This window comes from Orcinus orca, chromosome 14 (assembly GCF_937001465.1).
Source record: "Orcinus orca chromosome 14, mOrcOrc1.1, whole genome shotgun sequence".
Taxonomy (NCBI): domain Eukaryota; kingdom Metazoa; phylum Chordata; class Mammalia; order Artiodactyla; family Delphinidae; genus Orcinus; species Orcinus orca.
This window is the reverse complement of record NC_064572.1, coordinates 79,272,909-79,298,997: the sequence shown is the minus strand read 5'-3', so window position 1 is coordinate 79,298,997 and position 26,089 is coordinate 79,272,909. Positions and strand designations below refer to the sequence as shown.

Sequence of the window (26,089 nt, the reverse complement as noted above, 5' to 3'; positions counted from 1 at the left end):
GGTGGTTTCTCAGAAGTTACGCATTGAATTATATGTGGCCTGGCACTTTCCCCTCCTAGGTATACACCCAAAAGAAAAACAGGTGCGCAAACAAAAACTTGTACGTGAGTGTTCACAGCATCACTATTTACAACAGAATAGCCAGAAGGTGGAAACATAAATGCCCAAAGGAAGAGTGAATAAACAAAATGCAGTCTATCCATACAATGAAATACTATTCAGCCATAAAAAGGAATGAAGTTCTGATACATGCCACAACGCCCGTGAGCCATGAAAATATTATGCTAAGTGAATGAAGCCAGTCACAAAGGCTACATATTACATGATTACATTTATATAAAGTGTCCAGAATACACGAGTCCAGAGAGATAGAAGTAGCAATAGATTAGTGGTTGCTTAGGGAGTGAGGGTGGGGATAGAGTATGCGGATTCTCTTTGTGGTGATAAAAATGTTCTAAAACTGACCAAAGTGATGGTTGCACAACTCTGTGAATATTCTAAAAGCCACTGAATTGTACGCTTTAAATGGGCAAATTGTATGCTATATGAATAACATCTTGATAAAGGTGTTTTTAAAAACCACACACACAGCCTGAGGCAGACAGGTGCTGACTGCTGAAGCCTCCAAGCTCAAGGGGCTGAACTCACCGCTGGCTGTCCGGGGACCTAAGCCCCCAAAGCCATTCCCAGAGCTACCTCTTGCTGTCCTCCACCAGGGGCTGCCTGTTCTGGGTCCACATCCCTGGCTCAGTAGACGGACTGTACAAAGGCTCTATAGCAAACTCAGAGAGCCAAAGAGCAGGTTTCCAAACATCTCTCTTCAAGAGAAAGGGAAAACTATCCACCATCTGGAAAATCTTTATGCCTTGCAAATGAAGATAAATACCAGTAGCAAATTTAAAGAAATCTTAGCAGTGTTAGAAAGGATGATAACCACAAAGTATCTCTAATAAGAAGGACAGTTCTTGGGACTTCCCTGGTGGTGCAGTGGTTAAGAATCCGCCTGCCAATGCAGGGCACACGGGTTCGAGCCCTGGTCCGGGAAGATCCCACATGCCCCAAAGCAACTAAGTCCGTGCGCTGCAACTGCTGAGCCTGCGCTCTAGAGCCCGTGAGGCACAACTACTGAAGCCCGCGTGCCTAGAGCCCACGCTCTACAACAAGAGAAGCCACCCAATGAGAAGCCTGCACACCGCAATGAAGAGTAGCCCCCACTCGCTAGAACTAGAGAAAAGCCTGCACGCAGCAACGAAGACCCAACACAGCCAAAAATAAAAATAAATTAAAAAAAAAAAACACTTGATCTAAGGAAAATGATATTGACAATCATGACACCTTCAAAAAAGTGAAGTGCAAAGTTAAAACTCAAGCAAAATGCAGATGTGATACCTGCAGTTATTTCTGAATGGGAATTAAAAGTACTACCTTTTGGGAGTTTTTGTTTGTTTCATGCTGCATTATGTTGGACTGCTATTTTAAAAACAACAACTAACGTACATGAATAAAAATTTTTTACCAAATGGCTTATAAGAGCACAGAAATTTTCTGCTAAGTTGTGTGTGAGGAAAACCTCATCTTTTAAGAGTCCAAAAATTGCATCCATACATATAATACTAACTATCAAAGTGAAATAATCCATGGAATTAAAGTCATGGAAGGTTTCCCTCTGAACCTACAGTCAATGTTGCCTTTCGCTCATTTTAATATATGTATACTACCTTGCATCCTATTGTTCTTTCAAGCTTATTTTATGCCCCTTTTATTAAAAACATATGAAATGTAAAATAAAATCTAAATAAAGCCTTTTATTCTCAGAGCTTGGTCTAGAATTTTCTGAAGTGTTTCTGATTCATAATATTGAAAATTATAATTTTAGATTTTAGCCTGAAAGCAAGCATTCAGTCTGGTGGATAAATTTGGATCCTGCCATTCAGTTGATATTTTAAAGAACCACTTGAAACTGGATGCTTTTTGTTTAAAAAAGAACGTTAAGTATTAGTTGCCCTATTTATTTTATGAAAGACCAGGACCACTTTACAACCCGAAGTAACTAGCATCATTAAACCTGTTGGTACACTCAGTTTTGTGCATTAATACAATAAACCTAGATTCTGGGTCATGGAGTGGGGTTGGGGGCAGGGGAGAACTCAAGAAACAAGCTTTGAACTGTAGTTTCACAATTTGGGTTTTTAAAAAATCAAATATTGCTAGTGCCCCCTTAATTTTACGGCCAAGGTGAGTATCTTAGCTTGCCTTAGTACCAGCCGTGTATTTGGGAACTGCTATGAACTACGCATCCATGACCACAGCTCTATGGACAATTGCTAGCAATAATTAGGACAACTTAACAACATCAGAAAGCACGTTAGTTACCAGGACACCACTCCAACTCACCTGGGGTCACAGTCAATGAGGGCCCAGCCCCCATGGAACTTTTCATTATCAGGCAGCAGTAACTTCATGTAACTTTGTAAGAGTTGACTAATTAGTTCCTGGTGGCTTCTCTGATTTTCCTTATGCAAAGCTTCATGCTCTTTCTCCTTGGTAAATATGGAATAAAGATCTTCTGTCACTGGAATGCCTTGCATCAAATCTAGAGTAGAAAGTGTTAATATCTATCATCTTCTTAGTTTACTAATGCATTTTTAAAAAGCAAAAGAGAATACAAGACCTAAAATAATAAGACTCATTAAAAAACACAGGCATAAATCTTCTTAAAAAATTTTTTTTGTGGTACGCGGGCCTCTCACTGTTGTGGCCTCTCCCGTTGCGGAGCACAGGCTCCGGATGCGCAGGCTCAGCAGCCATGGCTCACGGGCCCAGCCGCTGCGCAGCATGTGGGATCTTCCCGGACCGGGGCACGAACCCATGTTCCCTGCATCAGCAGGCGGACTCTCAACCACTGCACCACCAGGGAAGCCCAGGCATAAATCTTTGTGACCCTGGACTAGGCATTGTTTTTTTAGATATGAAACTAAAATCACAAGCCATAAAAGAAAAAACATAGTCAAACTGGACACCATCAAAATTAAAAACTTTTGTGTCTCAAAGGACAATGTCATGAAAATTAAAAGGCAACCCACAGAATAGGAGCAAATATTTAAAAATCATCTATCTGATCAGGGACCTGTATCCAAGAATATATAAAGAATTCCAACAACTCAATAATAAAAAGACAAATAAGCCAATTTTAAAACGGGCAAAGGAACTGAACAGACAAGCTAACTTCGTCCTGGTACAGCACGCAGCTCAAGGCTTAACAAAATCATTGTAATCCCATTCCCTGTGCTTGTTTGGGACTGTAAGCCTGGAGGAGGCTTCTGGGAGAGATCTGCCAACCACTGACCCTTTCAGGGAAGCAGTAAGCCCAGACTGCTACTGGCCCCTCTCTCTTAAACTTGAAAAGATCCAGCTTCAGGGTTAGGATGAAGCTGATGCGACTGATCGTCAAAATGAGAGAGGAACAGAACATGCCTCCTCAATGACATAACTGAGGCGCTAGATCAACCAAGAGAAAGAAAGGTATCTTAGTTTTCCTTGAATAAACTGCTAAAATCCAATTTTCCTATCAGCATGCACCCTATGTGGGGCAAACGGACCAAACTTAATTACACCAGACTTCTCAAATTCCTAAATTGCCTATGCATAGGCCCTACTATTTCATTTATAATAAATAATCAGGTTAAAAAATAGGATTTAAAAAATATTCTTAGAGACCATATGACAAGCTGTTACATTTGATTCTAATCCAGAATACTCTACATTTACTTTAATCCTAAAAGGTAATACTTTCATGAAAATTAAAGTTAAAATATGCCAAGGCATGAATTCCACTGGGCAATCTACCCTCCATTTCTTTTCTTAAATAGTGATAGGAATTGGTTAGGATAATCTCTAAATCTGATACCCTAATACCCTGTTAAATCATGCTTATAAGAAAGGCTGCTATATTTGTCCATAGCAAGAACACATGGTAAACATTATACGAAGAAAGAAAATCATCTCGTTTTTCTCTCTCAGCCTTGAGTAATGGAAAAACAAATAGAATATGGAGTTTTTAGTCGATGAGGTTTTAGGGCACCTTATTCCATACTCCAGGAGCCTCAACCCTGCCTTCTGTTACATGAATAACAAATTGACAAATACGTATGGAAATGAGCGGTTTCTTTTGCTGCTCCAGCCTAAAAAAATTGTCAATTCTAATCTTGTAGGGACTTCCTTGGTGGTCCAGTGGTTAAGAATCCGCCTTCCAGGGACTTCCCTGGTGGCACAGTGGATAAGACTACACATTTCCAATGCAGGGGGACCAGGTTCGATCCCTGGTCAGGGAACTAGATCCCATGTGCATGCCACAACTAAGAGCTCGCATTCCACAACTAAGGAGCCTGCATGCTGCAACTGAGGAGCCAGTGAGCCGCAACTAAGGAGCCCACCTGCTGCAACTAAGGAGCCTGCAAGCCACAACTAAGGATCCCACCTGCCACAACTAAGACCCAGTGCAACCAAAACAAACAAATAAATATTAAAAAAAAAAAAAAAAAGAATCCGCCTCCCAATGCAGGGGATGTGGGTTCAATCACTGGTGGGGGAACTAAGATCCCACATGCCATGGGGCAACTAAGCCTGCACGCCGCAACTACTTAGCCCACACACTGCAACTAGAGAGAAGCCTGCGTGCCGCAACTAGAGAAGCCCGTGCACCGCGACGAAAGATCCTGCATGCCGCAACGAAGGTCCCACATACTGCAACTAAGACCCAATGCAGCCAAATAAATAAAATATTTTTAAAAAATTCTAATCTCGTAAAAATTTGATTTATTGGGTAAGATGTTCAACACAGAGACACAAATATATTATACAACATATGAACTATGTTAATGAAGTTGGTTACTGTAAAAGGTTAGTCGCAGAAAGAATAACAAATTTGAGAGAGAGAAAGGCATTTATGTTCCTTACCTATAACGGCTTGCCTATAAGCATCCTTAAATCGATTCAGGTAATACCTATTTGCTGAGTTAACACCATCTTTCATAACTCCTGCTAACTTCCTTTCTCCTGTCCTTGTAAAGTCACCCTGTCAAGGAAAAAGTCACTTTAACAATTTATTCAAGCACAAAAATGTTCCTGAAGTCAATGTGGGCTTTTGATTCAAGACTGGAAATCTACAGGGTTTTATAATTTCCAAATAATGTAATTAAAATATCTACTAGTATTTGACTCGGATCCAAGCATGTCAAACAATTAAACATGCTATTGGTGGCATAAAGTCTCCACAGTTAGACTGTGCCTTAAGGTAAAGCCATTCTTGGCAATCTGTAGAATATCTAGAATTTACAGGTCAAAACTTATCATATAATAAACAAAACAAAAAGATTTTCAAACCTCCAACTGGTATGATATTTAAAACACACAAATTTCTGATGTGGGAAAATGCAGACAGTTCCCTAGAGCTTATTATAATGGAATTTAACCTGCATATGTGGTTGTGTGTATATATAAAGAGAGCAGAGGTTTCCATACCTTGCTGCACATTACAATCCCTGTAGAATGATCCAATGAAGATTTAATTGTTTTGTTTCTCTTGGTTTTCACAACAAAGGTGTCAGAGCAAGTCCCTAGAGAGGTAGTGACTTAAACTTAAGGCAAGGAAAGCATAGTCTCTTTCTCCCGCATCCCAACCCCACTATTTCTATCCAAGGCAATCTTGGAAACAAGTCTGGTCCTAAAATTGACAACTTAGGAAGAACACATTGCCAATTAGGTCATTCGCAGGAAGTATTAATTTAGCAACATGAATCTATTATAGAAGAGAGAGACATGAATGCTGCATCCAAAGAATTTTAATATCAAAGGAAAAAAAGTGTTCCTCTTTTTTTTCCAGCTTTGTGTAATTGACAAGTAGCACTGTATAAGTTTAAGGTGTACAATGTGATGATTTGATATATGTGTGTGTATATATATAGTACTGTTAACTATAGTCACCATACTGTACGTTAGATCCCCAGAACTTATAACTGAAAGTTTGTACTCTTTGACCAATATCTCCCCATTTTCCCCATCCTCTGGTAAGCACCAATCTACTCAATGTTTCTATGAGTTTGACTTTTTAAAATTCCACGTATAAGTGAGATCATGCAATATTTGTCTTTCTCTGTTTGCCTTATTTCACTTAAGATAATGTCCTCAAGGTTCATCCATGTTGCTGCAAATATCAGGATTTTCTTCTTTTTTATGGCTGAATATTCCATTATATATATACACACACATTTTGTATACACACACACACATTTTCTTTAGCCATGCATCCACCGTCAGATACTTAGGTTGTTTCCAGGTCTTGACTATTACGAATAGTGCTACAATGAACACAGGAGTACAGGTATTTCTGTGACATACTGATTTCATTTTCTTTGGATATATACTCATAAAATAAGATTGCTGGATCATATGGTAACTCCATTTTTAATTTTTTGAGGAACTTCCTTACCATTTTCCATAGTGGCTATGCCAATTTACATTCGCACCAACAATGTACAAGGGTTACCTTTTCTCCCAACACTTGTTATCTCTTGTCTTTTAGATAACACCCATTCCAACAGGTGGGAGGTGATAGCTCACTGTGGTTTTGATTTGCATTTCCCTGATGATTACTGATGTTGAGCACGTTTTTATGTACCTATTGGCCATTTGTATATCCTCTTTGTAAAAATGGCTGTTCAGATCCTTTGCCTGTTGTAAAATCAGATTATTTGTTTTTTGCTATTGAGTTGCACTACTTGGTTACATATTTTGGGTATTAACCCTTTCTCAGACATATGGTTTGCAAATATTTTCTCCCATTCCATGGGTTGTCTTTTCATTTTGTTGATTATTTATTTTACTATGCAAAAGCTTTTTTTTTTGACGTAATCCCACTTGTTTATTTTTACTTTTCTTCTTGTGCTTTTGGTGTCATGTCCAAAAAATCATTGCTAAGAACAATGTCATGGAACTTTCCCTATGTTTTCTTGTAGGAGTAAACTAAAGTTTCAGGTTTTACAGTCTTTAATCCATTTCAAGTTAATTTTTGTGAATGGTGTAAGATAGGGGGTCCAGTTTAATTAATTTTCATGTGAATATCCAGTTTCCCAACAGCATTAGTGAAGAGACTATCACCTCCCCATTGACTATCCTTGGCTCCCTTGTCAAATTATTAGTTGACTGATAGCGTGAGTTTATTTCTGGGCTCTCGGTTCTATTCCATTAGTCTATGTGCCTGTTTTTATGCCAGTACTGTTTTGATTACTACAGCTTTGTAATATAGTTTGAAATCAGGAAGTGGGATATCTCCAGTTTTGTTCTTTCTCAGGATTGCTTTGGCTATGAGGGGTTTCTTGTGGTTCCACATGAATTTTAGGATTTTTTTTCTATTTTTGTAGAAAATGCCAATGGAATTTTGATAGAGATTATATTGAATCTGGAGATGGCTTTGGGTAATTTTTTTTTGGTATGTGGGCCTCTCACTGTTGTGGCCTCTCCTGTTGCAGAGCACAGGCTCCGGATGAGCAGGCTCAGTGGCCATGGCTCACGGGCCCAGCCGCTCCGCGGCATGTGGGATCTTCCCGGACCAGGGCACGAACCTGTGTCCCCTGCATTGGCAGGCGGACTCTCAACCACTGCGCCACCAGGGAAGCCCTGGGTAATATCTTAATGTTAATTTTTCCAAGCCATGAACCTAGGCTATCTTCCATTTATTTGTGCCTTCTTCAATTTCTTTCATCAACATCTTACAGTTTTTAGTGTACAGATCTTTCACCTTCTTGGTTAAGTTTATTCCTTACTATTTTATTGTTTTTGATGCTACTGTAAATGGGATTATTTTATTTCTTTTTTAGATAATCTCAATTAGCGTATAGAAACGACAGATTTTGGTAGGTTGATTTTGTATCCTGCAACTTTACTGAATTTGTTTATTAGTTCTAACAGTTTTCTGGTGGAGTCTTTAGGATTTTCTATATAACGTTGACCCTTTAACAATGTGGAGGTTAATCTTTGTATAACTTATAGCCGGCTTTCTGTATCCACATTTCCTCCACATCCAGGGATTCAACCAACCACAGACTGTGTAGTATTGTAGTATTTACAACTGAAAAATATCCACATATAAAGTGGACCCGTGTAATTCAAACCCATGTTGTTCAAAGTCAACTGCATAAGAACACACCACCTGCAAATCAAGACAATGTTACTTCTTCCCTTCCAATTTGGATGCTTTTTCTTTCTTTCTCTTGCCTGATTGCTCTGGCTAGGACTTCCAGCACTATGATGAATAGGAGTGGTGAAAGTGAACAACTTTGTCTTGTTCCTGATCTGAGAGGAAAGCTTTCAGTTTTCACCACTGGGTGAAAGGATGTTGAATTTTGTCAAACGCTTTTTTTTGCATCTATTGAGATGATCCTATGATTTTTATCTTTCATTCTATTGATGTGGTGTAACACATTTATTGATTTTCAAATTCTGAACCAGGGGTAAGTCCCTCTTCCTCATGGAATACGATCCCTTTAATGAGCTGCTGAATTTGGTTTGTTAGTATTTTGTTGAGAATTTTTGTATCTACAGTAATCAGGGACATGGGCTCAGAGTTTTCTTGTTGTGTCTTTATCTAGTTTATGTATCAGGGCCTCATAGAAACAGTTTGGAAGTGTTCCCTCTTCTGTTTTTTGAAAAGAGTTTGAAAAGGACTGGTATTAATTCTTCTTTAAATGTTTGTAGAATTCACCAGTGAAACCACCTAGTCCTGGGCTTTTCTTAGTTGGGAGCTTTTTGATTACTAATTCAATCTCCTTACTCATTGGTCTATTCAGATTTTGTTTCTTCATGATTCAGTCTGGTAGGTCGTATGTTTCTAGGAATTAATCCATTTCCTCTAAATTGTTCAATTTGTTGGCATACGCCTGTTCATAGTAGTCTCATAATCCTATGTATTTCTGTGTTATCAGTTGTAATATCTCTTTCATTTATAATTTTGAGTTCTCTCTCTTTTTTCCTTGGTTAGCCTAGCTAAGAGTTTGTCAATTTTGTTTATCTCTTCAACAGCCAACTCTTAACTTTGTTGATCTTTTCTATTGTTTTTCTATTTTCTATTTCACTTATTTCTGGTCTAATCTTTATTACTTCCTTCCTCTTGCCAACTTTAGGTTTAGTTTCTTCTTCTTTTTCTAGTTCTTTGAGGTGTAATTGTTAGGTTGAGATCTTCCTTTTTTCTTAATATAGGCATTTATAGCTATAAAGTTTCCTCTTAGAACTGCTTTTGCTGCATCCCATAAATTTTGGTATGTTGTGTTTCCAGTTTAATTTGTTTCGAGATATTTTTTGATTTCCCTTTTGATTTCTTCTTTGATCCATCTGTTGTTCAAGAGTATGTTAATTGCCACATATTTGTGAATTTTCCAATTTTCCTCCTGTTACTGATTTCTAGTTTCATACCACTGTGCTCAGAAAAGATACCTGATATAATTTCTATCTTCTTGAAGTTGCTGAGACTTGTTTTGTGGCCTAACATATAATCTATCCTGGAGAATGGTTCGTTTGTGCTTCTGAAAAATGTGTATTCTACTGTTGGTGGATGGAATGTTCTGTATATGTCTGTTAGGTGCATAGGGTCTATAGTGTTGTTCAAATTCATTGTTTCTTTATTGATTTTCTGCCTGGATAATATATCCATTGTTGACAGTGGGCTGTTAAAGTCCTCTACTATTATTGTAATGCTGTTTATTTCTCATTTTAGTTTTATTAGTATTTGCATTATATATTTAGGTGCTCTGATGTTGAGTGCATAAGTAGTACTTCTCTTTAAACAATAAGTTGCACAAGGATTTCTAAAGTTCAGTTTCCTTAATTAACAAAAAGCTTTTTGACATTCATCACCCAACTAAAAGATGGATAATCTGATGCTTGTTGAGCTCTCGATGGTACAATTTGTTATAACAAATATCCTGGGGTGAACCTTGAAGGAAAATTAACATAAACCTAATTTAAGCTAATTCAACCACTTCCTATTGCCCACAGAGGGAGTTATTTAGTGACCAGTGACTACAGTTTACATTTACATTAAATTCTGTGAAGATCAGCTAGGTGGGATCTTCAAAAGACTTTATGTATAACAATCACAAAAAGATAATAAAACTTTTCTTCAACATTTACTATGTGTCAGGGAATGGTCTAAGCTCTAACATGTTATTAACTCATATAATCCCATGCCAATATTTTGAAGTGGGCCTAGTATTATTCCTGTTTTACAAATGAAGAGACAGACACAGAGAAGTTAAGTGACTTGCCCATAGTCACAGAGCTAGTAAGAGGCAGGGTTGGGATTCAAGTTCAGAGGAGGCAAATTATACCAGGGACCCAAATCCCACCAATATAGACATGTTTTATTTTGTCTGTATAAAGTTTTAACCACTATACTTAAAATTCCAACTTTCCAAACTCCCTTGAAAACTGTGAGATCTAGCAACACTGGGCCTCCATCCCCATTAGGAAGTAGCAGAACAGCACCTTCCTAAGACAACATATGCTCTTCCTCAGGTCCACACAGCCCATCTCTCCCTTTAATCTAATGGGTTACATTACCTGGCATCTGTGGAATTTGAATGTGTGACCCCTGCCTTACCCAAACATTCCAGAAAGGAGTCAACTACACCTACCACCTGAAACCCATGTACTTTCCTCTCAAAAACCAAGTTGGTTTTAAACTATACCCTGTGTCCCACATAATGACCCACAGATGCTGGCTGCAGGTACTTACCTTCAGGGCAGCTGTCCCAGCATACTGTCTGCTAATGGAGTCACCGTTGTTGGCCCACATTATCTGATAAATGCGATTGCATTTCACCGGTAGTGGCTGCTCTGGGGGCATCACACCTAATTTTTTCAGCTAAAATTAATACATTGGTAGATTAACTGCATATAAGCCAGGACACTATAACATAAAATGTATACTGCAGAGAAAGGAAGCATATGCATGTACAATTTAGGACCCTTAAATTTTAAAAAATGATGTTTTCAGACTTTTTCAAAATTAAGCACCACTTGAAAGATAGCTTTATGAATTGCTACATCTGAATAAATAGAATAAAAAATTTATACTGTTTTGCTGTAATTTTTAATGTGTAGACTCATACTATTATATTTTGTCTTTCTTTTAAATTTGGCTATGAAGTGAAACTAACCATCAAAAAACCATATAGAAACAACAATAATATTAATAGTAGCAGAGCAGTAAGTGCCCAATAAATGTTAAGTCTGGTGCCACATTCTAAGAACTTTTTTTTAATATAAATTTATTTTATTTTTGGCTGCATTAGGTCTTCGTTGCTGAGCGTGGGCTTTCTCTATTTATGGTGAGCAGGGGCTACTCTTCGTTGTGGTGTGTGGGCTTCTCACTGCAGTGGCTTCTCTTGTCGCAGAGCATGGGCTCTAGGCATGCGGGCTTCAGTAGTTGTGGCACGTGGGCTCAGTAGTTGTGGCTTGTGGGCTCTAGAGTGCAGCCTCAGTAGTTTGGGCACACAGGCTTAGTTGCTCTGCGGCATGTGGGATCTTCCCGGATCAGGGCTCGAACCCATGTCCCCTGCAGTGGCAGGTGGATTCTTAACCACTGCGCCACCAGGGAAGTCCGAGCTTTTTAAAATAAATTATCTCATTTACTCCTCATAACCACCCTGTGCAATCAATACTCTTATTACCCCCATTTATAGATGAGGAGATAGAAGTTTGGAAAAGTTGAATTCTTTGCATGGGGTCAACACCTTGTACGTGCTAGGGCCAGGGCTTGATCTCCAAAGCCTGGCTGCTTCAATGTGACAGTAGAAGGCATCCCCAAAGGATAGTCACAAGGTTCTATCAGGAGAAAAAAACATGCTAGGAATGTCAACCTTGGGAATTCATTACCCAGGCGTTACAGGGCTGAAAGATCTAAAAGGGGACACTGAGGTGAGAGATATAATGACTCCAGGAAACAGCAGGGTTGGGGCACAAAGGGAAGAGGCTGGTTCTGTGGTGCCAAAGGAACCAAAGCCACAGAGAGGGTGCTGATGATGGGAATATAACACGGGTGAAGGAACTTGTCCCCTTGTCCTCCTCCAGCCTCATGGTCTTCCTTTAATGCCCTCTATTGGCAGAGCCTGACGTGGAACCAGCTGGTTGAGCAGAAAGGTGGTGTGCAGACCCCATGCCCCAATACAGAAGCGAGTGTTTGGAGCTGAGAGAAAAAGGTAAATGACTACACAGTGCCACCCAGTACAATTTTAAATGCTGGGCCTCACATTTTTGAAATGAGTACTTAAGAAAACGCCACTTGATTCAACTGATTTCTAGGAAAGGCTGTACTTTCCAGGTTTTAAAGCAACAAGGATGTTTGCATGCTGTAAATGTTCTATGGAACAAAGATTTTAGTTACTGGTTTACATGTGAAAAAAATTAAAAATGAATATTTACAATCCAGTGGACCCCAAATTACCTGCTGTTCCATGACCACTCGTGCAATGGCAGCTTGGACCACATTGGTGCGATCCAGGCAGTCCATGCAATTAACTCGAAAAATCCCTTCTTGTTTACATATTACTCCAGCTTGATCAACCCTTTTCAAAAACAGTATGGAATTACTTTACAATATGAAATACTTTAAAGTTTTCAAAACCCACAATTCTTCACAGTATAATAATAACAACAGCAACATTGGTTATCAATTTGCTTAGAATATTATTATGTGGCAGGCATTACTGAGACCTTTGTAGACGTTATTGTTAATTTACACAATAACTCAACAAAGAAGATATTATCCCCATTTTGCGGGGGGGGGGGAAACAGGTACAGAAAGAGTGACTTGCCTGAGTCACACAACTACTAGGCAGAGCTGATGCAAACCCTAGTTATGCTTTTCTACACATTTAAAACCAGAAGGCACTTTAAAACACCATCCCATTCCTCCTTTTTGACTTCAAGTAGAAATGCATCTAAATTAGCTTGAACAGACGAATTCACTCTATCACCCAGTGAGAAGTCATGCAGCATGCCTCACTCATCTAACTTCTCTAGCCACCTGTGGCCTTAAAATCTAATCAAATGTTCTCTCCTGTCCTTTAAGCCAACTTCTTCTTCCTACGTCTCCCCTGAAGAATCAACTTCCTTCTCTGATAATTTTTAAATGTCTCAAAACTGGGACCAAATACCTCTAAACCTTCCTTCCCATGTTAGGGACCAAAAAGAAATGTAGATCATGAAGCGTTAGAAGGAATTAAAGAATAGTCACGGAGCACTCCACTCCATTTTGCTGTGACCACCTGACACCTTTCCCCTGTTCAAAGCTAACAATGCCTAATGACTCACACCCTTATGAAAAGGAGAACAGGAATTGGGAAGCAAATCAAGAAAAACAAAAATCCTTTCTCAGCCTGCTATTATTTTAACACTTAGTGGTACTAGACAAATACATATGATTTCACAGACCAAGAGTCTGTCAAACTGATTTCTTACGAAATACCTACCAACACCACTTCATGTCAAGAATAATGTCATAAATGGCATCTGTTAGTGTTTGAACATTCTCAAACTTCATTCCTCGGCTAAAATACATGCCAAAAGGAAAAAAAAAAAACTTTAATAATTTTTTTAAGCTTATGATACCTAAAGTTACTTGGAAAAATGAAAGAAAATTATTACTGTAAATATGAGAATAACACTACTTTAAATAGGCAATTATATAAATATTTATAACTAATCTTCATTATGAAAGAAAATATGCTTAAGAATACACTGAAACATATCACAGCCATCAGAAGCTTCTTTCCCCACCAAAATTTTCAATACCTATGTAAATGAACCCACATTAGAGTCAGGATTATGACAGAAGAAACTTGCTTTCAGAATACACAAGTTAAAATTACCATCAAAATGATTGTTGTTTTTCCAGAGCAAACTCCAGTGGAGTTATCCCAAGGGAGAGCAGTATTACTAACAGTATAAAGATGAGCCTTAAGTAAGGGAACACTATTACTCCTGCCAGGCTCAAACTCAAGCAGACAGGGAAAGTTCCAGAAATTCTTTTACTGAAGGATAAAAGGAAAAAAGGAACTCTTAAGTCTCCAAGTCATTTTGGAACAAAAAGACTGTAAATATTTCAGGAAGAATTAACTTAAATTTTTAGGCAAAATAAAACCCGTATGTAAATGGAACTAAGTAAACAAATGATAGTCCTTTCCTCTCTAACAATGAGGAGAACAAGATTTTCTTCCCAACAAAGAGAAGAAAAACTAAAGTCCCTGTGGCAGTGTCTACCACAAACATTGGAACTGATCAAAACTCCTCTCAGGAAGCCATCTTACCAGTGCTCATGGAAGTCAAATGAAACATAAGTGAGGTGTGAGTTGTTAAAGAGCAACACTTGTTTCAGGTAAGCGTCGCCAATTATTTTCTCTCTTCCTGCCTGGTCTACCAAATTAATAATAACCTGTGAGAGTAAAGAAAAGGAAAAAATTTAGTTTAATCAGACATTAGACTCATAATTTTTACTGAATTTATTTAGAATTATGTTTTAGAAATAATTTATAGCCAGACTCAGAAATTAATCCACTCAAGCATCAATTTTTTTTTCCCTATAAGATTTTCATTTGTTACATTTAGGTTTATGAGAATTTACATCAATGGCATGAATAGCTTTTTTACACATTATACATTTGCGATAACCTCTTAGAATATAAAATGAAAACAAATTCCTTTATAATAGCAGGTATTTTAAATCTCTAGAATAATTTTTAAAGAAATATACAAAACCTACACACTGGACACTCTGAAACTTTGCTGAAACATGTAAAAGAAAACCTAAATAAATGGAGAGACACACCATGGTGCTAGATGGCAAGATTCAATATTGTAAAGATGTCAAGTCTCCCTAGGTTAATCTATATACTCAACAATCCCAATCAAAATTCAATCAGGATCTTTTTATGGACTTGGAAAATTAATTCTAAAGTTTATCTGGAAGAGTGGATAATACAGGAAAATATTTGAACACTAATAATAATAAAGGACTTGTCCCGTTGGAGAGCAAAACATACTTTAAATGTATAGTGATTAAAACTGTGGTACAAGTGCAGAAAAATGAATGACTCAACAGAACAGGTCAGATGGCCTAGAGACAGACGTATGTACACTGAGGAATCTAAGCTATGGTTACATCATTCTGAGAGAAATATGGACTATACTATATGTGGACTATGTGTGGACTATACTATAGTGGTATACTACAAATGGTATTGGGATAACTGTCTGTTTACATGGAGGGGGACTTAAGTTAGCCCTCTACACTTCATTATACACAAAATAGATTCTAGATGCATTAATGATCTAAATATTTTTTCTTCAAGTTATAAAAAAGCTAGACGAAATGTTGGGATGATTTTTCCCTAATTGAAGGATGGCACTGACCTTCTAAGCATAACAAAAACCAGAGAGCGTAAAGAAAAGATGGACAGATTTGACAACATAAAAATATAAAACCTCTGTGTACTAAATGACAGAATAAGCAAAGGTTAAAAAAAAAATAAAGGACTACCTAGGGGAATATACCTGCAGCATAAAAACCATTAATATATAAAGAGTGCTATAAATTCAGTAAGGAAAAAAAATGGGTAAAGGATACAGAGGATATTCACAAGAGAAAATAAACAAATAGCCAATAAACATGAGACTACAACTTTAAAGAAACGTACATTTTAAAACAGGAAACCAGTTTTCACCTATAGACAGGCAAAAGCTGAACACTAAATGTAGACAGCATTAGTGAGTATATGGGGTAATGGGCACTGGCTCCCACTGTTACTGAGATTGTACACTGGTGTAATCTTTTTGGAAGCAACTGAGTGGTAGGTATCAACTTAAAGAAATGTAATGTTTGATCCAGCCATTTCACCTCTAGAACTTTATAAAGCACACAAGTGTTCCAAAATATATAAAGGATGTTTTCTGGAGAATTTTAGAATAGCAAAAACTATATCCTAAAGGTCCACCAATGGAGAAATGGTTAAATAATAGCCATGAGCTATTAAGTGAAAATAGTTGCAGAATAGTGTATATCCCATAGCTTATAGCCCTCTTTTGACTTAAATTTTGAATGTGTAATATTTATGTGTCAAGATGTTTTTTGCTGCAAATGACAAATTACTGACTCAAATCTCAGAACGGAAATCTGTTCTGAACCTCAGAAGTCGAGGTTGCACGGTTCCAGAACTGCTTCATTCAATGGTGACCAAAACCAGATCTATCTTTTTGTTCTGCCATCCTCGGCATATTAGTCAATCCTCAGGCTAATGACCTAGGCTTGACACAGCTGCAGCAGTACGAACCAAATCCAGACACAACCACCACAGAGGGATTGACTGTGGGTTCCTGTATCTCTTTTTATTAGAGCAGGAAATCTTGCCCAGAGCCTCCCAGCAGACTTCCCTTCACATCAGACCTCATTGGCCAAAGTGCCAAGAACAAACACAAGCCCACGCCTGTACCAAATACAGGCAAGAGCAACAGTAGTGACACCATGACTGAGTCAGACCGACCGTACGCCCACCTCCCAGAGAGCAATTACCCAGCGGATGAGGGTGGATAAAAGAACACTCTTGGGGTACTGTTAGAAAGGAACAAGTGTCTCCTCAACACATACGCCAATAAAGTTGATGAGTATAATGTGTACAAACAGGTTGTGAAAGTCAACAGGGAGCAGGAATGAGGGTGGAGAGGAGGTTATTTCTTCTACTTCCTTTACATACCTCACAATTACTTCAATTTTTACAGTGATTACGTGTTACATTTAAATTATGGTTTATTCTCTTCAATGCTACTTATAATTACACATATTGCGAATACATGAAATTTATTTACATTGTAAAAAATTCAAACGTAGATAAAGGTCACATCCTTCCTGACCACAAGCTAAGTCCACAGCCTTCCCTGAAGGTAACTCCCACTACAAGTTTGATGTGTACCCTTTCAGGCCATCTAAGTGCGTTCCTATATAAATGCGCATGCCATATGTAGGTGAGAACACATATATATGGAAGAGAATTACATATGACAGTTTTGTTTTGTGGGAGTTTTTAAATGGTAACATGCCATATGCTGTTACGCACTTTTTCTCACTCCACTATATGAGTTTAAGATCTTTTCACATTAGTACACACAGATGTACCTCACCTTTTTTTTTTTTTTAAGAAGATGTTGGGCGTAGGAGTTTTTATTAATTTATTTATTTTTGCTGTGTTGGGTCTTTATTTCTGTGCGAGGGCTTTCTCTAGTTGTGGCAAGCGGGGGCCACTCTTGATCGCGGTGCGTGGGCCTCTCTTGTTGCGGAGCACAGGCTCCAGATGCGCATGCTCAGTAGTTGTGGCTCACGGGCCTAGTTGCTCCGTGGCATGTGGGATCCTCCCAGACCAGGGCTCGAAACCGTGTCCCCTGCATTGGCAGGCAGATTCTCAACCACGGTGCCACCAGGGAAGACCCCTCATCATTTTTAAGCATTTGTAGGCAGCACTTTAGATATGCTGTACTTTATTTACCCACTGACCTCCTGATGAACAAAGGGTTTTTTTATGCTGCAATAAGGAGGCTTATACATGCCTCCTTGATTGAACACATGTTTCTCTCAGGGAGATTTAAATTTTTTTGTCATCCTTGACAAAACTTGTACTTCCCGCCATTTTTCTTTCAGTCATTCTGGTTTTGTGAATGGTGGTTTTAGTTTGCATTTCCCTGATGATTAACGACATGGAACACCTTTTCATGTTTATTGGCCTTTGGACATCCTTTTTCATGAAGAATCTGCTCAAGTCTTTTGTCCAATTTTCTTTTGGGCTGTACACCTTTTTTATGGATTTATAGGACTTTTTAATGTACTCTAGATAAAAGTCCTTTGTCTTATATATGTCTTCTCCCGCTTTGTGAATTGCTTTTCCATTCTCTTAATGGTGCCTTTTAATAATCAGAAGTTCTTTTATTTCAGTGAAGTCAAATTTATCAATTTTTTCATTATGGTTGGTGCTTAAGTCCTATTTAATTTTAATAAATAATATTTATAACATATAGTAGTATTTTAATATTCAAAATATTTGATCATTCAATAAAGTTTCAGTAAATAAAATTTTAGTAAAAATTAAACACTTAGTAAAGTCATTTTTTTTCATTATGGTTAGTGCTTTTAAAGCCCTGTTTAAGACCCAAGGTCAAAAGATGTTCTATATTTTCCTTTAAAAGGCTTATTAACCTTTCACATTTAGATCCACATCCATCTGGAACTGATTTCTGTATATGGTATGTAGGATAGATATCAAAAGACAAATTACTGGATTAACAGTATAAGCATATTTTATTTTATTTTTTGCAGTACGCGGGCCTCTCACTGTTGCAGCCTCTCCCGTTGCGGAGCACAGGCTCCGGACGCGCAGGCTCAGCGGCCATGGCTCACAGGCCCAGCCGCTCCGCGGCACGTGGGATCTTCCCGGACCAGGGCACGAACCCGTGTCCCCTGCATCAGCAGGCAGACTCTCAACCACTGTGCCACCAGGGAAGCCCAAGCATATTTTATTTTGATTGATAATACCATTCAAAATGGCTATAGCAACTTATGTTGCTCCCAGCAATGTGTGAGCGTTCTCATTTCCCCAGTTACCTGCCTTTATCTCTTACTACAAACTTTATATTTTTTTTCAATATGAGGGTTTGCTTTTTATTTCCCTGATGGGACTTTCTTTGAGATTGCACAAAATTTATATATTAACAACTGAAATCTATTCAATATTGAGTCTTTCCTTCCAGGAACATGGTATTTTCTCTCCGTTTATTCAAGTCTTCTTTTACGTTTTTCAGTAATCCTCCCCTCCCAACACCCTTGCCCCCATATACATGCTATCTTTTTTGTACGTTCGGTAGATTTCAGGTTGTTTCTTCCTATTTTTGTTACAGTTAGAAAAATGCATCCCATGGCATTACACCTTCAGACTGGTCATTGCTAATGAATAAGAGAGTTACTGATTAGTCTATATTAATCTGTATGAAATCTGGTCATCTTATTGAACTTGTATTTCACCTAACAGTTCTCAATTGATTTTGGTTTATATGTTCACATACCTACATATGAATGTATGAATAAATAAGAACGGTGGGCCGAGAAAAAAGATATTGAAGGATACATACCAAATTGTTACCTCAAAGAGATGGACCTATAGGTGGTACTGAGAGATGCTTTTCCTATCCTACTCCAGATACTTCTCAGATTGTAGTAACTGACAGTAGATTAATCTCATCTAAAAACAGTCTAAAGTAGCTGACTCAATGATAATTCTTAAAGAATATTAAGAACACTCTTAGCTATGTGTTCTTTAACTTCACGAGAAATGCCATTTTGCTTAATTATGAATCGTATATTATTTTCATGAAATTTAAAGAAACATGCATAACCATTTCTAAAAATATGAAGGAACACTTATTACTACAGATCAAAACCCACCTGTTTTTTGTAAATTTTCAGTTGTTCTTCAAAATGGGCACAGAAATAGGCAACAGTGTCCTTTTCACCTACAAAGAAGTGATACAAAATCTTTTTTTCCTTCCCATGTGTAACACAGAAATTAGTGTCTATTCCACCTTTACGTTTACTTTTACATAATTTATTGACAGCCCAAATGTAACTAAGATTGTCTAAAACCAATATTTTAAAATGAAATGCTAAGCGGAAGATCTCTGATTTTTTCCCCCAATTAGACTAAACTGAAATACTGAAGGTGGCAACTATGAAATGACATTTATTATTTATATAACCAGCCAACTTGTCAGAAAAGGTTTCATGTAGTTCATAATAAATAAAAACCCCTTTAAAACAAGGATGTTAAAAACTGAAGTTTTACTGAATTCTCACAAATATAAATTGTTTTGAGAGAAAAATATTCTGAAAACAATTTTTAAAATCAGCCTCTTTCAGTAATCTAATTAGATTGACATGACTTAGCTATTCCAGTGCTAAAGTTAAAATACTGGAAGAAATTAAGTCCTTAATATTTAAAACAACAACAAACCTTTCCCAGCAAAACATGTGAGTAAAGGCATCCTATCTATTCCTTGTAGATGCTGTCTTATTTAAGATATTTCCTGCTTCTATAAATATTGGCCATATTTACACTTTCCCAAAATTAAGCATGTAATAAAGTATTCTTTAAAGAAACAACAAATTAAAATCTGTGAATTAAGCTCTGTTTTGCTTTCTTTTGGAATCTTTTTATTGTCAATTACTTAAATTGTCAACAACCATTATTATTTTTGTGATTATTATATCACTATTAAATTTTACCATGAGTTATTATTTTAAATGAAGTATCTGGCAAAACAAATCCAAACCTATGAAGTATCTAATATTTTTAAAAACTCCCTCTGACATCATCGTCTGCAAACCAAATAACTGACAGGCTTACTTCTGTCCAGCCGAGGTCTTGGATTATATCGATACCCAACCTGGCTCCAAAACACAGGCACAGAGCCTCGTGTTTGAATAAATGACAAGGTATGATTATGCACATGAATTAACTGCTCAGTCTCCACATAATTTGCAACATTTCCATTTTTATCCACTCCTCTTCGTTTATAACGCATTCCTAAAAGAAAATTAAAACAAAACAGCAACATTGAAAAAAAAAATTACTCTCACTAGATATGCTTCTTAACCAAATCTGTGTCTTTCAGGACAGCCTTGGGGATCTAATGAGCAACTGCCAGGCAGAACAGTATCAACTTACCCCAGATCATGCCTGTATTCGTTTTTTAAAAGTTGAAGCTGAGATAGTTCCTGTGAACTGAAAGAGGAGGTTTTTCCCAAAGGTGCTAGCACTCGGGAAGGATTTATTACTGTGATACAGGCTGTCAGTAGGAACAATGGTATCTAGAAGCACATCCCAAGTGACTTTCTGCTCTTTTCCACATATAAACCTCCTTTTCTTTTCCCTTTTGTTAACTCTCTCCCATTCACTTCTCTCCAAAAACTTGGTCCCCAATTATATCACACTATTGAGAGTCACTGGGCACTTTGAAGCCAACTGTGTTTCCAAATCCATTATTGTCATTACCATTTCAATACATCTGCAGATGTTGCATTCTCGCCTGGATTTAATTTGTACACTATTACAGCCCTCCACTCACCTGCTCTGTGTCTACTTCGGCGTGAAATGAGAGCCACTAGGAAGCGTGGGTGAATGTCATCTACGCAGGTGGACTCCTGAGGGGGGGTCTCCGGGCTGCTTTTCTCATCGTCAGATGACTCATTATAATTAACCACAAGTTCTTCAATCTGCACAAAACCTTGAATAATGGGGATAATCCAAAAGTCCACATCCGGTGTCTGAAAATAATATGAACATCATGTTGCTCCTATTCTGTACAGCACTGCTACTTCCTTAAACCCAAGCAGTAGTTAGCACATACTTGTTGTTAGTTTATTAGAAGCAGAAACCTTCCATCCTTTAACTATATTTTCTGCTTTCTGGAGAACACTAAGGAATGGAGGGAGGGAGGGGGGCGGAGGTGAGAGCCTTTCCTTTTGTTTATGGTGGTCATTCATAAGAAGAGCTGCCTGAAAGGGACCACAGCTGCTGGGTACAAATTCAAGCTCCACCACTTACTTCCTGACGCAGGTGAATCACTTAACCTTGCCATGCCTCGGCATTCTGCTTTGTGAAATAAGAAAAACGACAACCTCATAAGGTTGTTGTGAAGATTAAATGAGTAAAATCTAAAAAGTGTTTGGCATAGTGCCTGCCTAATAGTAAGGATTTAATAAATGTGGCTATTATGGTTCTTCCTGCTGGTATAGAAGAAAATAAAGCTTAAAGGTTGATTTTCAACTCCCAATTGTATTAAGACTTTAATTAAATACAACCAACTCTGATCACTTTATTATGAAACACAGAGGTCTATTCTACTTTCTAGTTTAGAAAAAGTCTTGCTCTGCCAAGCTAAAATCCAAGTAGTCAATGAACCAAAAAAAGAATCCTTTCCATAAATATCTTATTTTAAAAAGTCATCCAATGTAATTAGGAGAGTATTAATTAAAGTTAGAGATTTCCTCTTAGTCTTTCCGACTAAGAATACTCAGATTTCTCAACTGACTGTATGCAGGGACAGTAAAGGATGAAAAGTGCTCCAGAGAAGCTGTTCTTAGCCCCTCCTTCCCTCCTATCTCCGTATCTGTATCTAGCCTTAATCTCAGCATCAACTTCAAATCCACCCCTTCTTTCACAGTCTAAAGTAGCTGTGAAATATACTACTTATATACTCCAGGTCCTATCTCACAGTTTTGTTTTATGGAGGCTGCAGATAGGATCTTAGGAAGGTGGTTAGAGTTGAAAATAGTGAAGCAAAGGATCTATCTGCATTCATTACTTTTATCACCATTCTCATTATTTATATTTTTGTTTTAGCAATAAATACAAAACTCTCAGCGGGAACAGAGATCGGTATGCTACGAAATGCCACCTTTATTGTAAGTCATCGATTTTAAATGGTAATGCTACGTGTCTGACAAAAACTCTGCAAAACACATTAGAGCTCAATATGTCAGCAAACAGGACAAATACTCATTACAGACACCCTTATTTTTCTCCCCCTATCATTAAGTCTTGGTGGTCATGGTTTGATCAGCATCATAGAGAGGCAAGAACATTTTAGAGAGGTAAGCCATGATAGATACCTAGTTTTAGACACCACCAGATAAATAGGTCAAAATCATTTATACTAACCACCACCAATAGGGAGAAACAGAAAGAAAAAAGGTTTGAACTTTCTCAAAGGTTAAGAAAAAGATAATCTGTGACCCTATTCAACTTTTTGCTCAATTTGTGTCCAAAACAGTAACTGGCACATGGCAGGCTTTCGATAAATATTGGTTGATTGACCGAATAAATGAACTGTCTTTGGACAGTCATAATTCTCCAATATACATGACAGAGTAAAGGAAGAAGGTAATCATTAAACCTGAAGGAACCTCATGCAATAATCTCATCATACCCCCTGTCTTCCCTGATTCGAATACTTGTAGTACTGGAACGTTCTTAGAGATTTGTCTACTCCAATTTCCATATGAGGAAACAGGAACATTAAATGACTGGTATCACTAAAGGAAAACCGGGCTTCAACACTTCCAGTGGATACAAACAAAATATCTTTTACAGGAACTCTATGGATATTAGTTCCACAGCCTTAAATTATGACTGTTCTATGGAAACCTGCTAAAAAGATAAGCCTGTGGCTATATAGTCAAATTATGAACTATGAATATTTAAAGTAGTGCCCTGGTTTTCCCTAGCTAAATGATTCTCATTCTACAGGGGAAAACATTACGTGAGATTTAAAATTTTTTAGTACAACTTAAAAATATTTGCCTAACAACTATAAACTACCTTAGAATATTTCAGAAACAACTACTCACACCAATCTCAGTAAGGTCTTGTATCATATATTTATTCCAAAAAAATCGGTCATCAACCTGGAAAAGGTAGAAAACAAACAGTTCAGAAACATGTTGTTTCAGTTCTCCTGTAGAAGCCAAACGGGTCCATGAATTGTTCTGGTGGCAAACCCTGCTCTGAGCTGTGAGAGGTACCTTTTGCCAGAGAGGACAGGGGTCCTTCTCCCCAGCACTCTGCCTCTGCACTGAATTGGTCAGGTCATAGGTCAAGCTATAGTAAAAGGATTCTGAGTCCATGAACATCTTCAGCAACTCCTCAAGTAATCTTCTTTCCAACTTCTCCTTTTCTTTACTTTCCTTAACCTGTAAGAAATTAATCTACTATTACTGCAGGAATTAAATGTAAAGCATTGTGTGGATACCACACAACTCCCTAGGAGCAAAGTAAAAAATAACCCCAAGGATACGCAGAGATGGTGCTTTAATATGACAAGTAGTTTGAAAGTAAGTTTATTAGCAGGAAAGTCACCCCTCAATTTAAAACTAATCAAAGATGAATTCCAAGCCCATATCAATTAAACTCTTACTTTCTTTTTATTAGGAGCAGACACATTGGATTTAATATGCGTAAAGGTCTTCAGTAGAAACTTTGAGTCATCAGGAGATGGTATAATCTTCTCTGGTTTGTTAATTCCAAAATGATGCTTCTTACAGAGCTAAATAATAGGAGGAGAAAGAGAATTCATTATTACTAATATCTGCTTGCTTAATGTTCAAGTGTGAGTGCAGAAGTGTCACTATTCCTCAAGCACTGTGGTTAAAACATCAAGAGCAGGTAAAATGACCCAGCAGACAACTGATATTAGAAAACACAGCTGTGGTTTCAAGGATTAGAAAGCTACAGTAGAGGATAAGCAAAGAATACAGGGCAGGATATACTTAGGATTTAGGGGTAGAAAATTCAGGTTAGGATGATAGTAAGTTCTTATGTAATATAACTGAAGAATAAAATGCTCTGGTTGGGATTCATTAACGCTTTAAAAATTGGCATCAAAGATTAAAAATAGTGCAAAATACACATATGCTATGCTCTAGTCACACTTCTTTAGAGCAATATATGCTAAATATTCATGCTAGTTAATTGAGTGTTTTGGGTGAGAAGTTGCCAAGAGTCTGCTCTATTGAGAATGTTAAAAGCTGGACGTTTCAACCACTCTCTCGCCTCCTATCGTCACACACACTAATGAAATCAGCATAAAAACACACTCTTTGGGTCCAGAGATTAAGTTTGAAGCAGAAAGTAGGGGCTGCAGGAAATATGCAGTCCAACCAACAAAGGTGATGAAGAGGATGGGAAGGTGTTAAGACAAGAGAAGGGCACAGAGGTTCTACAGAGGACTACCTGGTTAAAGTCAAGCGTTTTACATATAATTTCATGTGGCTCAACACACAAAGCAAATATTCTGAAAGGGACACAAGGATTCTATTAACCATATGCAGACTAATTCCATTTTTTCAATACACTGGTTTTACTGCTATGCTAAGTGGTAGACACCTGTTAAGAGCTAACAGTTACTAAATGGTTATCATTAGTAGTGTCTTACTTACAAAATAACTATTACTAGATTATAAACAGGATAAAAAAACTTAATGAGGAGAAAAAACTAATTCAAGACTGTGGGGTTTTTAAAAATATTTATTTATTTATTTAGTTTTTGGCTGCATTGGGGTCTTAGTTGTGGCACACAGTATCTTTTTTATTACGGTGCTCGGGCTCCAGAGAGCACGGGCTCATTAGTTGTGGCAGGCGCGTGGGCTGCAGAGCACGTGGGTTCGGTAGTTGTGGCGTACGGGCTCTCTAGCTGTGGCGCCCGGGCTCAGTTGCCCCACGGCATGTGGGATCTTAGTTCCCCGACCAGGGATCGAACTGGCGTTCTCTGTATTGCAAGACAGATTCTTAACCACTGGACCACCAGGGAAGTCCCCTGGTTCGAGTTTTGATTATAAATTTTTTTAAAAAGTTAGGGGGTGGACTTCCCTGGTGGCACAGTGGTTGGGAATCCTCCTGCCAATGCAGGGGACACGCATTCGAGCCCTGGTCCCAGAGGATCCCATGTGCTATGGAGCAACTAAGCCCGTGCGCCACAACTACTGAGCCTGAATGCCACAACTACTGAAGCCCATACACCTAGAGCCCATGCTCCGCAACAAGAGAAGCCACCGCAATGAGAAGCCCGCACACCACAACGAAAACGCAATGCAGCCAAAAATAAATAAGTAAATTAATTAATTTTTTTAAAAAAGGAAGGGGGCTGTTCCTGTTTTATCAAATTGGAAGTGGAGACTGATAACTGAATGAAGAATTCGGATGTACTGCAATCTTACGGGTTTTATGTCTTTTCAAAGCTATGGCTACCAAACACTCTATTCACATGGGTTTCAAAACATGATTGAAACTTTACACTCCTCCTGGCCTACCAGTGAAGACAAGGGAACCAAAGGTGAAGTAAAAAAAATCTACAGTCATCCGGCCAAAACCAAGTTAACTTAATTTCCCTTCAAGTAAGCAAAACTAACCAGATCTTGCGATAATGGGGAAGGAGCAAGAATCACGCA

General features: G+C 37.9%; 1 protein-coding gene across 3 annotated transcripts in view; it reads right to left on the bottom strand.

Moving 5' to 3' along the window:
• Window positions 1-26,089, bottom strand: part of INPP5F (inositol polyphosphate-5-phosphatase F) — a 92,726-nt gene that overhangs the window by 9,934 nt on the left and 56,703 nt on the right. For 2 of the 3 annotated variants that reach the window (XM_004265768.4, XM_049697466.1), the window contains exons 4-15: window positions 24,061-24,189; window positions 23,669-23,836; window positions 23,495-23,551; window positions 21,211-21,409; window positions 20,490-20,669; window positions 19,532-19,599; window positions 14,361-14,485; window positions 13,524-13,601; window positions 12,497-12,617; window positions 10,787-10,915; window positions 4,957-5,074; window positions 2,395-2,593 (exon numbers count right to left, since the gene is read on the bottom strand). In XM_004265768.4, the coding sequence (XP_004265816.1) occupies window positions 2,395-2,593; window positions 4,957-5,074; window positions 10,787-10,915; window positions 12,497-12,617; window positions 13,524-13,601; window positions 14,361-14,485; window positions 19,532-19,599; window positions 20,490-20,669; window positions 21,211-21,409; window positions 23,495-23,551; window positions 23,669-23,836; window positions 24,061-24,189 (1,571 nt within the window). Of the gene's footprint in view, window positions 1-2,394; window positions 2,594-4,956; window positions 5,075-10,786; window positions 10,916-12,496; window positions 12,618-13,523; window positions 13,602-14,360; window positions 14,486-19,531; window positions 19,600-20,489; window positions 20,670-21,210; window positions 21,410-23,494; window positions 23,552-23,668; window positions 23,837-24,060; window positions 24,190-26,089 lie in introns of those variants that run through there. The other variant, XM_049697467.1, reaches the window with a different exon arrangement.